The sequence below is a fragment of the Ctenocephalides felis genome, unplaced genomic scaffold, assembly GCF_003426905.1.
Source record: "Ctenocephalides felis isolate EL2017-DRISC unplaced genomic scaffold, ASM342690v1 CF-g0.4_SCAFFOLD_01170, whole genome shotgun sequence".
Lineage (NCBI taxonomy): Eukaryota > Metazoa > Arthropoda > Insecta > Siphonaptera > Pulicidae > Ctenocephalides > Ctenocephalides felis.
The window spans coordinates 58,287,476-58,303,908 of NW_020537324.1; the positions used below are offsets into that span (position 1 = coordinate 58,287,476).

General features: G+C 28.8%; 2 protein-coding genes across 2 annotated transcripts; both read left to right on the forward strand.

The window, feature by feature from the left end:
* The first annotated feature begins 1,768 nt into the window (after nt 1-1,768).
* LOC113367441 (nucleotide exchange factor SIL1-like) lies at nt 1,769-4,151 on the forward strand. Its single transcript, XM_026609050.1, has 3 exons — nt 1,769-1,945; nt 2,232-3,275; nt 4,147-4,151. The coding sequence occupies exons 1-3, from the start codon at nt 1,810-1,812 to the stop codon at nt 4,149-4,151; spliced, it is 1,185 nt and encodes a 394-aa protein (XP_026464835.1). The 5' UTR covers nt 1,769-1,809.
* A 427-nt stretch (nt 4,152-4,578) lies between these two features.
* LOC113366400 (eukaryotic translation initiation factor 4E-binding protein Mextli-like) lies at nt 4,579-12,986 on the forward strand. The gene is made up of 12 exons (XM_026607999.1): nt 4,579-4,737; nt 4,805-4,871; nt 4,939-5,039; nt 5,099-5,409; nt 6,056-6,245; nt 6,701-6,772; nt 7,188-7,248; nt 7,399-7,663; nt 7,864-7,996; nt 10,034-10,129; nt 10,562-10,695; nt 12,834-12,986. Exons 3-12 carry the CDS (start codon nt 4,940-4,942, stop codon nt 12,942-12,944), a joined length of 1,473 nt encoding a protein of 490 aa, XP_026463784.1. The 5' UTR covers nt 4,579-4,737; nt 4,805-4,871; nt 4,939; the 3' UTR covers nt 12,945-12,986.
* Nucleotides 12,987-16,433: the final 3,447 nt, after the last annotated feature.

Sequence of the window (16,433 nt, forward strand, 5' to 3'; positions counted from 1 at the left end):
TCGGTTCAAATTTTCTAGTTGAAATATATTTAAAAAAATATTGGCATTCAAAACATTGCCAATGAAAAATCCGGGATAATCCGGTACAAAATACCTAAAACCGGGGCAAATATTGCTTCTAGAAAAAGCCGGGACGCAAAGCGGAAAATTGGGGCTGTCCCGGCCAATCCGGGACGTATGGTCACCTTATTACATGGATCTCATAGGTAAATTTTAAATAATTTTTTAAAAAATTTTATTAATAACCATCAATATTTGTGTATATATATAGTACACTATTTTATTAATTTTGCTTGTAAAACTCAAATTTTTTCATTATAGGAAATTCTAAGAATCCAGTGAACACCAAGGAATAATGAACAGAACATCATCAGTTTCAAGTAAGTTTTGCATCATTTTATTTATTGTTATAATTGTAATGCGCTAAATATGCAAATCATTATGTAATTTCCATCATTTGAAAACACTGCGCGACAAAAATGGCATTTATTGGCATCCTCGAACTTTATCTACTTAGGATTGAACGTTGATTTCAAATATACCTTCCGTTTTTCCGGAACAGCTCCAGTTTATGATTATTGCAGTTTAACGAATAAATAAGAGTTTTATCGGCTGTTTTTGGTATGGCTTCGACTCTAAGACGTTGTTTGCATAATACAGATAGTTTTTGTTACATCTGTGGTTAAAATGTTTTCGACAAATACCGGAAAGTCGAACTACGTAATGACATAGTATTTCAACCACTTTAAAACTGAATTACGAAACAAAGATAAAACATGGATTCTTCGTACTATAAAAAAAATATTATCTAGATGGAAACAGAAATGCTATAATTTCAATACCCCCTTCATTTAGAAAAAACCTCAGATACACCACGACCATTGTTTTTTCTGTAAGGTAAATATCAATGAAATAAATTCAGGAAATAGTTGCAAATGGCCATAAAAGACAACGTGTACTTACAATCAGCTACGCTACCCCTATCCATGCTAATTATGAACAACCTAGAACGTCAACAACTTCTGTTTACCATGTAATGGATGTGGAAACCAACGTTAAAAGCGAAGACAGGAATAAATGAAAACTGATATATTTGATGTAAGTAATTGATTTGAATTTAAAACCCGCACTCTACTTGAAAAATCTTGGAGATATTAGCAAAGAGCAGAGCGAGAGTATCCACCAAGACATCAGGACTTTGGAGGAGCGATATCAAGGAAGGTGGGACTTCCACAGGATGGGTGACAAATGTTGGAGCTTATGACGAAATCAGTCAGGCCTTGCCCACGCTCCAAAATTATATAATAAAGCTTTTGAAGGCGTAAAATAAAATATGTTGATTATTTTATTGTAATTTGAGGTAAAACTGGAACATTGGCATATCTCAAAAACTAGAGCGATTAGCAAATTTCTGTTACTGTTTTTGGAATCAGCGTCCTCGAATTACTTAACAATCATTATAACATCTCAGGAAAAAAAAATAGTGTCGTGCAGTTTCATTATAAACATTAAATAAAGCGAGGCTGCTGCAAGGGATTCGAATATGTACCAAAACAGTCAATTTGATATCATGAAATTAGATTGTTAGAAAAATAATGAGGGCTAGCATTTTTAAAAAAAACGGGGGGTGCAGTACAAAAAGGTTGGGTACCACTGAGCACTTTCATATAGGACGTAGTTCTTGCGTTCTTGCTTCGTGATTGGTCCACGTGCCGCCGGTTGACGTGTAAACTGTCAAACACAACTGTCACTCAGTAAATCTGAAATCAGTACTGCTTTATAAATATTGTTTCAATTGAATGTCGATTAATGTATAGATTTTGTATGTTAAAAAGTAAAATGAAGTGTTTTCTGATACTCCTGTTTTGTGGAATAACACTCGGAAAAGATGCAACAAACTCTTCTACGTTCATTGCTACGAATGAATGGCAAGTTGTAAAAGAAGGTTAGGAATAATTCAAATGTATATATTATGTTCAATATAGACTTATTCAATATTTTATTTATTATACATATATATATATATATATATATATATATATATATATATATATATATATATATGTGTGTGTTTCCCAATATAAAGCTCACATAAATCCGAATAACAATAGAATTCTTGTGCTTGTATTTCTAAAAAATCATTTAATATTTATTATTGTATTCATTTTTTTTAAATTTGATACTTCTCATGCTGCTACAGAATGATTTTCTAAAAGCATATTTATTTAAAGGCCAAGTGATTCCACAAGGTTTGCATATTCGAATAAACCTCAGTACAGGATTAAAGGAAGCAAAACTACTTGTTGAGAATAAATCAAATGCTTTATCAATCACCAAAAATGAAAATATTGAGAATGAATCTAAATTTAATAACCAAGAATTGAAAGAAGCTTTGCAGAATATAAAAAATGAGAATCCATCACACGATGATAAATTAAAACAGAAATTTCGAACAATGGAAGAACTGAAAGACCTAATGAAAAATAACAATGTACAGGTTAAAACTGAGTCAGAAATTATTATTAAATTACTTCAGGAGTATAAAGATTTAGAAGTTATAACAGATGTAAACATCGATAAAGCTTTGTCAATACTTCAAGATCTGGAATATCTTGTTCATAAATTTGATAATGGACTGGAGTTCTTAAAGCATGGAGGTATAGAGTTAATCGTAATACCAAATTTGGACAATATCACAGATGAAATCACCATGCAAACACTGGAACTTGTAGCAGCTTGTATGCAAAACAATAAAAAAGTTCAACAGTTAATTTTTGAATATGGAATAGGAGAAAAAATCTTGAAACTTGTAGAACATGGTTCAAATGGCATTAAAAATAAAGCATTATATACTTTAGGTTGTCTTGTAAGAGATTTTCCGCATGCGCAACAAAAACTTGTAATCGAAGTCGGCAGTTCAATTTTAAGAAAAGTTCTGAATGATTTTGATGAACATGATATGAAAGTAAAGCTGCGGTTAATCACTTTATTACAAGATTTAAGCGATGAGAATGCTTCTTCTGTAAATCTAGCTGATTTATTAAAGACAGTTGACTATTGCAGAAATATTGAACAGCTTATTGTTAACAGTAAAAATTATTTTTTGGGAAACCATGACAATATTGAAAAATTGTTAAAAGCTCTGGATGGATCTCGGAATTTTTGTCAAAATAAAATGCCACTTACAAATTCATTTAAAAGTTCTTTGCATGACTTATCAATCTTTTATTCAAATCTAGCTGATGAAGAAAAAACAGATAGCGATCATAATGAAGGTTATTTTACTGAAATATCAAATTTAATTGATTCTTTAGCAAATAATTTTAAAATCAGTGAAAAGCAGGAACTTTAACATTTTTAGATTTTGTTCTTTAATCACTTTTAATAGCAATATCCATGCTATTTGTATATAATAGTAAAATTTGAAACAAAACTGTGATACTAAATAATTTTATCATTTAATAAAAACGTGAACAACGAATAGATAAGGTTGCTCATTTATGAAGTCATTTAAATGTTGTAGGTATATAAATATTGTTTATTATATAATAGTGTAAAATGAATTATAAATATTTTTAATTAATTAATTATTAGTTTAGTTCATATAATTAATTATTGTGAATGCATTTTTTCATTTGGATTACTTCATAATAAAGTTACAATTTATGTAAATAATGTTTTCTACCTATTTTAAAAAATCTAGAAAGGGCACGAAGATTGTGCAATACTTATATGAGGCTATTTCATGTAATAGATTCAAGACCACTCCGATTCAACCTTTAATCAAATTTGTTGAAATGAATTTTATCGACTAATATCTTCTTACCCTCTTTATATTATCAAATTATAGTTTTGCATTTCGGTCTAGCTGAGCAAGACCAAGGGTGAAATTTGAGTGAAATTATGAAAATTGAGACTTAATTTTTTTTTCAGAAAATAATATATTTTATTTATATGATCTAAATGCAATGTACAAATGTGTATATCAATTTGATTTATACACAACTAAAGTTGAGATAATTATATGTATGTGTATATATATATATATAATATGTATATTATATATATATATATATATATATATATATATATATATATATATATATAGATTTGTTGACGTTGATACATATTTGAACTATTTTGCAGCCTAATGGTCAAATTAGAAGAATGTTAATAAGACAAATGAATTAAACGTTTTGAAACTTAATGTGTGTCACCATTCAGTAATCAAACCAGGAAAAATACAAAAACATAAAATGTATTAAAAACACTATAATTGTGCTACATAATTAATAGATATTTAATATACATCAAAGAATAAAACAAAGATTTATAAATATTATACTATTTAAATATTATACTTAGACAGTGTACAAATCCTCAAGGAAATTGTTTCCTACTAAAATATTTTAAAAATAATTGAATTCTAAATTTGTTGAAATTTCGCGCCATTGAAAATTCATAGCTTAACATTTAGGTTGCCAACCAATGAAAAAGGAGTTGCCAGATGCCTATAATTGCGCAATATTTGTACAGATGCACCAACAGTATAAGCATAAGTATTGTTTATATGTTAGTTCTTTTTTGATATACCTGCATTTTCACTGTGTTGTTGGCGATACGTTTTATTTTCCATTACATTTGACAGACTTGCAATTCGGGTCACTCACGAATTGCTAAGTTTTTCATTTATTTTCGCTGGTCGTTCTTCAAAAAATTATAGTCTTCGTGTTTTAGGTAAGTTAAAGATTTACTTGAGAGCTTTTGTTATACAAAAGATAATAATTGATTTGTTTTATTACAGGATTTAAACACACGGCAAGACATATTGTAGAACGCCAGCGAATTTGGGTTATAGTTCACTCATCAAAGTAAGCGTATCCAACAAACAAAAGTAATCTCAAATTAAGCGATTTAAAAATAATATCTGTATTTTAGAATGGCTAACATCACAAAAAATCGTAAAAACATCGAGCCACCACGGCCTTTGAAATCAGCTCAAAAATCTACTATGAGCACACAGGATAATCAAGTGACAGGTAATGGTATGCAAGTCATTCTAGTACTATTTATTCTAATGCTATTTATTTTTCATTAGATGAATATCTTATATCATTTGCTGAAACACTATCGAACACTATATTAACGAATCCTACGGATCAAAGTTCACTTTGTGAGTTGATGTGGCTGAGTAATCAACTAAAGTTGCGTGGCCCCATATTAGAAGTGAATTATGGAGATTCTCTGGATAAAATATTTTTTATGTTTCGAAACGTATTACAATTCGATAATCTGAATTATAATATTCGCTTGCCTTTATTGCAATTGGTAGAATTAAGAGCAAACCGATGGAAATGTACAGATGGAGTTAATTCTTATTATCGGCCTAAAGTTTCAAAAATTCAAGAGGTAAGATGTATTATTAGTAGTCATAATCCATTTTATAGCTTCTGTCAAAGTAGTCACATTTTTACTAATGAGTTTCAAAAACCTGGTGTATGTAATTCTTTTTATTATTTAATGAATGCTATAATATATTATACATTATGTTTTACCCTATTGTCATAAAATATTGTTATATGACACGAATTAATCTATTTTTAACCTACTGACACAACACAATAGTTGGAAGTTTTCAAGTTTTTAGATATAAATTATTCTATGTAAATCTTCTATATTTTTCTGAAAATATAACTAAAGTAAATAAAATTTATAGTTTCACCTAATATTTTGTTTGAAGTACAATTTTAGCTGAAAGTGCATGTTAAATGACGAACTTGTTTATACTACTAATTTATATAATACGAATGTCCAAGAAACATAAGCATAGATAAGAGAAATAAATTAAATATAGAAAGATTCATTAAATGATTTTAAGTGCCTCTAAACAGATTGTAAAATTTTATTAATGCTTTATCTTTTGCTACTGTAATTACCTATATCTAATCAAATAATTTAAATGTGACATTCTGCTTAAGTTAAATCAGGAATTTAATATTTATGCTTATTGTTATAGTTATTAATATTTATTAAAATATATATCTGTTTAATTCAGACATCACCTATAGAGCCAGTAATTCTCAGTACTTCACCAGAACCATTTAGCAATATAGCTCCTGGTCAGCAATTATTAGAACAAGGTGAAGTAGTACGAGCTTCTGGAAAATATAATAAACCCACAAAGATACAGGGCAAGAATTATTTTAAAGATGAAGTTGTAATAAGAAATGCAGATTCGGGAAAAGGTAAATTGATTTATATTAAATGTTTTGTTTTAACTTCATTTTTATCTACAAATTCTCATTATAATTTTTGATGAATTATCATCATAATTATTATTAATTTATTTGATTACAATTAGTTTTTTTTTATGCATATGGGGTATTATATAATCTGACAATAAGCAAATTATGTGACATGATATAAAATAGAAAGTATTTATAAAATTGTTTGTGCTATTTTCTCAAGGTGCCACATAGTTTCTATAATTGTTTGTAGGCTTGTATTCTATTAGTTACGATCTGTTTATCTATCCTTGGATATTTTTGTTTAATTATTTCTATTTACTATTTGTCCTTGTTACTATATTTTACTTGGGTATATTTCTCTAATTAAGAAGCTGTTGTTTTATTTGATGAAAGATATATTCGAAATTATATAACTTACGAATAATGAATTTAGTGTGTGAATTATTTTGTAGTAATGGGAATCAAAGGGAGAAGAGTCCATATGATTGAAGAATTAAGTGAGACGATAATTTCCTTTCAAAGAGGTAATTTTGATGTGGTGTTAACGCAAGGAATTCAGCATTTACTAATTGCTTGTTTTAATTAATTATATTTTATGTAACATTTATTTTCATCTGTATATTTTCATATATTTATTACATTTTTGAATAAATGTAATTGAGGATTATAATATAGTTTTGCAATGACATTAATACTTGCATCTTATTTAAATAGGTTTATTATTTGGTTTAAACGTTTGTAATCAACTACTATTCTTAAAACATCATATCATTTAATTGCATGTGGTGGTAGTTAATTTTATGATGAGTCATAATAAAAAATAAAAATAGAAGCAGATTTGATGGGAATGAGCAGAATGCCAGCGCTAACATTAACTGTTATTCTTAAATATTTCCTTTTTTATAATTCTAAATAAGAAATTGTGCAATTCTTTTGCAGTTAATCCAGGAGCGAAAGAAAGACTAGTCCAGATTACAGGACCATCAGAGGAAAAAATTAAGTGAGTTGTTATAATATATATATATATATATATATATATATATATATATATATATATAACTATATTAATTTCAATAATATTTATATCTTCTGCTGGGTTTGAATAAATATATATTTTTTTTAAGAATGTAGTTAATTACAATTTTTGTAGCTATGGCAAGCAATTGATAGAAGAAACGATTCGCCGCAATGCATCTCCTGTCCGATCACCTGAATGTATTGCACTACTTGGAGGCGGTGATTATGAACCTGATCCGGATGTAAGAAATTCCATTATGGCTAATCAGGATGACAATACTTATGAATATTCACGAAATCGTTCTGCTAGTGAATGTGCACCTGAGGAATTTAAATACTCTGTTATTATCGGAAATGAAGTTATCAAAATCACAGGAACATGTCTCAATTATGTTACTGTAAGTTTTTTTTTTTTTTTGATAAATCAGGAAAAATATGTGAATATGATAAAAGTATAAAAGTAATAGCCTTACTAGGAAAGTAGTAGTTGATGTTCAGATAGATTTTAATACTATTTTTTTTTTTGACATTTTTTTTATTTTAATCTGTTATTTATAAAAATCAATCATAATGAATACAAATGTATTTTATATTATAGGCTGCCAAATTAGAGCTGGATAAATTCTTTTCTAATACATATTTTGAAACTGCAAATAAAAATAATGTAGAAAATGGCGAAGTTTTCCTTACTGCCAAATCTGATATGATAGATGAAATTACTGATGGCTTTGGTAAGTTTTCTTATATACATTTTTTTTCTGATAATGTTTATGTTAATGAATGGAAATTCAGGGGTCTAAATTCAAAAATTATTACTAGTTGTAAGTAGCATTTTATTTCAACACAACTTGCATGAACTTCCTGTTATGTATACATTATCAACTTAATCAATGAAAATTGAGATTCAACTATTTACATGAAATATTTATAAACAAATAATTAATAGGATTTCCAATTAATGTCTTTTAAACATAATTACAATACATGCAGTTGTTAAATTAAGTTATTTAGCATATTTTTTTTAATTTATTTTGTGTTATAAAAGTGTATTTTATCAAAGTGTGGTCGTCAACTGTAATCAATAAGTACGACGAAACGCCATAGAACTTACATATGCCATAGATTCTGATTAGAATCGCTAAAGCTCACTGCGAAATTTTATACTTCGATGAATTTTTATAACTCAACCACTTATTGTAGGTCTACAATATTTGAATGTTATTTCAGACTACAAAATTCATTGATTTACCAAAAGTCTTGTTTTATCAAGATTATTATAAAAAGAAATTCCACATTACGAAGAAACGGCCCGGTCGATCTTTACCAAAAACTAATAATCGCGTTTTCCAGCTTATATCTTCTTTCGAAATCTTTTGAATTTAATCAATCAGGCTCGGCTGATTGTGATAAACGTTAATCCTTATTCATCTGCATTGAATGGTTTTGAAATTTTTTAAATCAGTCTAGCCGTTTTGGGAAAACGCAATTCAGTTTATATAATTTTTATAAATATTAGACAATGTTACAATATTTATAATAATCTATTTGAAAACATTTCAAATTCCTACAGTAAGCTCAGTTCCAGCAATTTGCCTTAAGGCACGATGCCATACACCACTAGTTTTTCATTTTGTTTTGTTGGAAATAAATGTACTCACGTTAGTTTTCTCTGTATTTATTATTTTGTTTTCCGTTAGCCACGGTGTATGGGACTTTAAATCACCGTTTATTTTTTGTTCCAGTTAGGATGTTAATATGAATCAAATATAATAGTGGTTCTAGAACAGTTCCTTGTGGTATTCCGCTTGTTAAGGCGCGAAGCTTAAAAAGTGACTTCGACGTCTAACTGGGTGTTGTCGATTTATTTATCCTAACCACTACACTTTTAAATTTGTTCTATAATTGAACTCTTGGTGTGATCGGTGATTATTTAAATAAAATGCGACGTTTGATATTAATATGTTTATTATAAAAAAATATGATGAATATAATGGCATCAAATGTTTGGTGTTTCTATACTGAGCTCTAAACTTATACTAAATAAAAATTATTAAAAATTAACATTAACAATATTAGCCCCGCCCGTAAGAGGCTGGTTACATTAATTTATAAATCTGAGGGGAATGATTTCTTAGACTTATTTCAAGTCATTTTGCAGACACATAAAAAACTATCGACGCGGATGTAGACGGTCCAGACACATAAATTAAGCTCAAAAATTAAAATATCTTATATTACTAGCATTTGTACTTTAAAGTGTGAAAGACATGCAGACGACGGTCCGCGTGGCCTGGCGACTGTCCGTCGTATCGAAATACGAGACGATGCGACATCCTTACAAAAAAAAAAACAGTTCAGGTTACCTCCATTGGGAAACCTTAACACCGCTTTTAACCATTTTCTTATCGGATTTTTTTTTTTGAAACATAGACTTTTCCTTGGTGAAGTTAAAAAGTGAAAGTTAGTTTTTTACCTCGATATATTTTTGATTTTGCAAAGATATTTCATAATTTAGTTGAAGCAAGAATCTCGTGGTTAAAATCATTTCGATACTCTAGATCAGCGGTTGGGAAACTTTTTAATCATTACCCCAAAATATTTTTGTCTAAGATGACATTACCCCTATGGCGAAGAGAGATTTCCCACATACTCCGGAGCGATTACAGTAATTTACCACATTTTCCCGACCACTGCTCTAGATAACTAGAACTAAATTGTAATATCATTTTATTAATAAACTTATTAATCAGTTTTAATTTTTTATGTAGGAAATGGATTTACTATTTCCGAAGAAGCGCCAAGCAAACCCATTGAAAGAAGAAAATATTTTCATAGAAAGTCCTCCGAGTTTAAAGACTATCCAGGTGAATAAATTACTTTTAAGTGAATTTGATTACACTATAACTGTTTATAAATTATATAATATTTGATAATCTCATACAATCTCTTGTGATGAAAATTATTGTACAGTCGGAAATAGACTATATTATGGACGTTATGTGTGTAAAATATATGAATTAAAATTGAAATTAATGACAAATCTATTTCAATACATTACATTAGGCGTTGAATTTTCATGATATTTTAAAATGCATATATACCATTTTTTTATTCTACTTAAATATGATGATTTTCAATATTATGATTTGAAGCACTTTGAAGTTTATAATTCTCAGTTATTGAATATATTATGTAGTTTGCATATGTTTCAATTATTACCTCGTTACTTTTCTTTGTGATCAGTATAAATAGTAACTTCTTCAAGAGTTATTTTATAATATAATTTGTTGTTACAGAACCAAGTGTCAATAATGGACTTCATAAATATAGTCATGAGACTTTAGTAAATCTTTCCAAAACTCCTCTCTCTCGAATTGCGCCTAAAAGTTTAGATGTGATGTCTCAAAACAATATTAATCGCGCAACTAAGGTAAACGTAGAAGAATTATTGAGAAAAACTGCTTATACCTTTGAAAATAACAACTATATTATTTCGCATTCAAATAACAATCAATACTAATATGGATCAAGGAAACTCTAGACTATTTTATTTTAATCGACAAGAAGAGTGAACAGCACATACTAATTTATCATTATCCACTTCATTTTTAACACATTTTTAAATTGAACTATCATTGATCATACTCTAACATAAAAATATTACATTTCTCAAATAACGATGCAAAAGACTTTTTTAGTCTTGTATAATACATATTTTGTCAACAAAAACTTATTACATTAACTGTGATCTTGGCAAATTCATAGTTGTTATTTTGTTAATAGAAAATGAATTTAATATTTATCATAATATTTCAATGAATATTTGATTATTGAAAATGAAAAATATTTTCAAGCGACTATTTCTATTTAACGAGAATTTAACAACAGACTTGTATTATAACTAAAATGCCAAAAGTTATAATTGTAACCAAAAAGTTATGAACTGTGATAGTTATATATAAAAGATTATATATTGTTTTATAAGTGTATTTATTTGTTCAATATTTTTCTTGAGGAACTAGAATGCTGTTGTCAAATTAAATTTGACTAACAAATCAATTTTCTATTCAAGGATTATATTGTTGCAATAAATCACTATAAAATCTAATATTTTCATATTCAAAATTGTTGGATATATATTTTCTGTTTCAAATGTTTATATTGTTTAAAATTGTTATTGATTTAAATGTATTGTAATTTATAAGATTAGTGATAAATACCCAAAGATATTAAAAGATGGATGTGATATTTTCATAGCTTGTATGATCTCAGTTTCACTTTTTATTTTATTTGCTTTGAAGAATTGTGCATCAATAAATTTTTACAACCAAACTAATCCTTTTATTCATTATCATAATTAATTAGATTTGCTTCATTATTTTAACACTATTACATGTACTAATGTTGTGCTATTATTAACAATATTCTTATTAGCATCTAACCTGTAAATAATATATGAAAAAACTAATTTGTGAATGTTTATTATTAAGTTTTAGAATTCTTATTTGTTTGTTTGTAGTAAAGTATTTTTGTTAATAATATTAAAGATAAAGTAAATATTATTAAAGATGTGCAACAATGCCAAATCTGTATGAAAAGATGTTGTACAAGGTGGAAGTTCTCCAACCCTTTTTGCATACTACATTGGCTTTTAAAACGTTAAGTCTTAACTCAAACGTTAACTCTTTCGCTTCGAGGCATAATAATAATAATAATAAATGATAGTCTGCCTGAAGGCAGGTCCATGGTGTGAGAGCCACCGCAAATAAATGATTCCCTTGCCCTTCAACCCATTACCACTATTCCCCCTCCCCTTGTTTTTACTTCATGTATTTTTCTTTCCAAAGTTCTGCTTCCATGCTTCTTGATCCTGTGCTTCGGCTTTCAGTTCCCTGTATTTTCTCTTCTCGCGTAAGTCGTCAATCGTCTGCATTCTTCTTCTTCCCATTTCTTTTGTTCCTTCTATTTTACCCTCGACGACGTCGTGCAGGAGGCACTCTTTTTGCAAAAGAGGTCCGATCCAGTTTCCTTTTCTTCTCAGAATTGTGCTCAGTAGAGTCCTCTCTTCGCCCACTCTTCTCAGGACTTCTTCATTTGTTATTTTGTCTGTCCACTTTATCTTCTCCATTCGCCTCCAGCACCACATTTCAAAACTCTCGAGGTAGTTCTTATCGGCCTTTCTTAGAGTCCATGTCTCCAATTCGTACAGAGCTATGCTCCAGACGTAGCACTTTATTAATTCTCGATTTCCTACCGTTTATCCTCAGGGGATTATTTCTTTTTGTGATTCTCATCACTTTCGACTTGCCTATGTTGATTTTCGCATATTTAAAGATTTTTAATGATCAACCATTATTATTAATGATAATATATTTAAAAAACTATGATTAAAATAGAAATTTAGATACAGAGTAATAAATATTGAAGCAACGGTTGACCGATACGCTGAATGTCGTCTAAAGGCGACACTCGTACAAACAGGTCGTCAGGCTAATGTCGTCTAGAGGCGACAGTCGTAGCTAAGGGGTTAAACTTATTGTAATTATTATTTTTTCAATAAAATTTCAGACTGGTGAAACCTTTGATGCGGCTGCTTACTTCGCACAGGAGAAAGATTGCCCTCAAACTACAGTGATCAGTGCTTCAGATGTTAAAGCAGAATCTCCTGATCCAGAATAAATATATTTATGTATTGCTGAAGGGCAGTATTTTATATATAATATTAGCCAGCAATATACATGAAGTCGTTGGATGATTTTTATTATAATTAAAAATCATTCTTAGCAACATACGAATGAAACATCTATTTTTAGATTCACGTGTTATACAACTCGGAGATATATGAAACACTGGGTCATAAAACCTTAAAAAGCTTGAGTGAGTTTTTTTTTTACTCATTCAGAATTTATAAATATTACCTGTAGACAATGTTATTGAATTTTATTCTTTGTTTAAATTATAGTAATTTTCTTTCTTAATAATCAAAAAATGATTATATATTCATTGATTCTAAATAAGGTTTAAATAATAATGATCTTGTTTTATATTTCTCAGGTTGCTGAAATAATTAAAATACTCTACTCTAGTTTATTAAAGATATTTACGTACATTACTTCACCAATTTGAAAATATTTTAGGTAATTTTATGACGACTTTACCATTAAATTTTACTCAATGTACAATATATTAAACTTAAAAAGACTGCCTGAAACCTAAAACAACTATACACATATATAATGTAAAAATAACACGGTATAGTTCACTTTATAGGAAATTAATATTTATATAAAAATAATTACACTTGTGTAGCTATATCGGAGGTAACTAAACCAAACTAAATATAAGTGCTGTGCTTTATATAATTATAAACAATATTTGTTTATTAACACAAGTCTGGTGCATATACATATTTTTCTGTAGTATAAATTTTATATTTTGGGGAAATCTATGTGTAGCACTTTTATAGTATTTGTTTTTTCTGTGTTTATATATTTTATTTATATATTTTATTATAATTTATCGAATATTAAAGAATTAAATATTTATTTATCGACATATGTATTTTATTAAATAAAATATTATTTTTAGTAATACAAGCGAAAACTTTATTTTTGAAATAAACTGTTGAAAATTCCATCTACTTAAATATAGATAAATCTCAATTATTATCGATAAGGTGGTTACATATATAAAAAAAGAGTATATGTCACTCGACTAAGTTTTTCTTAAGGCAAAATGCCAATTGCAACTAGTTATTAAATTCCCGTAGGGTAAGTTATAGTAACGCAAAAAATCAATAATGATTTTTTTTATATCTTTACGTTTCAGAGGTTTTTGAACATTTTGGCATACCTTAGAAAAAGGATGTGTGTGTGTGTATGTGTGCGGATACAAATTTTCGTCGACTATTTGCGAATACGGATCAACCGATTTGAATAATTCAAAAAACATTCGATTCCTACTGATAAGGAGACGTGCTGAATAGTTTTTGGCAAAGGCAGGTCTAGCCGTTTCGGAGATACGGGACAAAAAGTGCCAAAAATGGTATTTCAGTTTTTGAGATAACGGAGCGTCCGATTTAAATAATTCAAAAAACATTTTAGTTGTATTGACGAAATGAACAACTGGTGAAATTTTTGTAAAGGCAGCCCAGCGTCTCGGGAGATCCAATTAAAAAAGTAAAAATCAATGCTATTTGGCGATCAAAAATGAACCTTAGACATATGTACATCGTATTATCAGGTATTTTATTAAGATTGTAATAATAAGTACAAATTTTGTGTACATTATGTGGGTTCCGTACCAATGTTTACACGTTAGACGTCTATGCGGCGCTCACGCGCTTTGATATTTCGACTCCAAATCATGATTAGCGCGATGGCTGTGCAGCGCGCGATAAAAAAAATGTTCAAAATTTTCAAAATAAATCAAAATATAAAGAAATCAAATTTTTCAAAAAAGTCCATTTTTTTCAAATATTCCAAAATTTCTTAAATTTTGGAATATTTCTAGCAATTTGCTTAAGGCACGATGTCATGCACCACTGTTAGGTAACTTCCCGAAGGAAAAGTTTGTTTTCTTAAAAAAATCCGGTTCGTTAATTTTATGTTTTCTCGACGTTTCAAGTCATTCTGAATCGATTGAGACCAAATTTGGAAAAAGTATGGATGTGTGTTTGTAAATATGTGTGTATGTGTATGTAAACAGATTTTTTGCCGTAAATCGACGTTTTCTCAAGAACGGCTGGACCGATTTCAATAATTTAAAAGCCATTCGATGAGGACTAGCGTTTATCAGTTTTGCGCGATCAGCCAGGCCGTTTTTTTTAAATCGCAGAAATGTGAAAAAATTTTCTTCCACGTTTTAGTCCAATTCTGAACCGATTTTGAAAATTCAAAAACCGTTTGGAAGACATTGGTTGGGAATCGTGCTGATTAGTTTTTGGTAAAGATCGGTCGGGCCGTTTTCTTGTAATGAAGTTTAAAAAAAAATTCGACAACTTTTATGATTTTTTTTTTTTGACGGTAGATACCATAGTCTTATAGATCATACTAAAATATTACGGCCGTACGACAACTCGTTTTTTGATGTTATCAGCCTATTTGTTAAAAGTATAAATATATAATAATTATATATATAAACTATAATGTGAAAAGTATTTTAAACATTAGTAATAATGATTTATTTGAATTTCCTTAGTTGGTATATAACACCATCAGTTCAATACCAGTTTTTGCTGAACTAGGAAATGGAAACGGATGAGTCATTGTCCACTCAGACTTCTTGTTTACTATTCCATACTGTCATACTGTCATTCGAGTCCGCGCAGTGCACATGGTATGACGAAACGTCATCTGTCAAGCAACAAAAAGCGTTATCATTTTATTATTAGTGTTTAGAACGTTTTGAATTTGTGCTAGATAAATTATTTGACGCGCATTATTAAATTGTTGTGATGAAATTCAATTACTGAATAATCCCCTTATTAGTGATTTACTATCGATACAAAGTTTGTGCACGATGGACGAAGAAAGTCCAACTAATCCTATATTAGAACGCTGTGATGAAAATGTTTCTTGTGCAGATGTTGGGTGTTGTAATCCACAAAATCGATGCCATCGCTTTATTGCGTAATTTTTATGTGTCTTATGGGTTTTGGTAAGTGTAATTCAGTCTTCTGTAATACTAAGGTGTTAGTAAGTAAGGTTATAAATGATTGACTTTCACTTTTTGCCCTGCACTAGAATTTGAACCTTTTGTACACACTCTTTAAAAATGATAAAGACATGACTTTTAATAATTATACATATTCATTAAATATAATGATTGTAAACAGATGTATGTAATGACAATATTAAATTTATACATTATCTGAGTTTTGACCATACTTTGTTTCTTCTTATGCCTTCCCGTTTGAACATTTTGACTTACATTTATCTTAAATTTCTATTACATTATATATAGTTAAATAATCACCACTATAAATTTATATTGCAAATTTTGTATAGCATTTAATCTTAACTTAAGCACAATACAATCAACATGAAATTTTCATCTAAAACAAACAAGAACAAATAAAACCAGGTGAAACACTATATGAGTGCTATGAAATTATTCAAGTGGGCTTCCAAAAGAGATAAGGATGACCATAGAAGAGAATAAATTAAA

Coding starts and splice junctions, on each gene's coding strand:
- LOC113366400 (XM_026607999.1), top strand. CDS start 4,940: ATGGCTAACATCACAAAAAATCGTAAAAACATCGAGCCACCACGGCCT. Junction 7,249..7,398: donor CCATCAGAGGAAAAAATTAA/GTGAGTTGTTAT, acceptor CAATTTTTGTAG/CTATGGCAAGCAATTGATAG. Junction 7,664..7,863: donor CATGTCTCAATTATGTTACT/GTAAGTTTTTTT, acceptor TTTATATTATAG/GCTGCCAAATTAGAGCTGGA.
- LOC113367441 (XM_026609050.1), top strand. CDS start 1,810: ATGTATAGATTTTGTATGTTAAAAAGTAAAATGAAGTGTTTTCTGATA. Junction 1,946..2,231: donor ATGGCAAGTTGTAAAAGAAG/GTTAGGAATAAT, acceptor ATTTATTTAAAG/GCCAAGTGATTCCACAAGGT.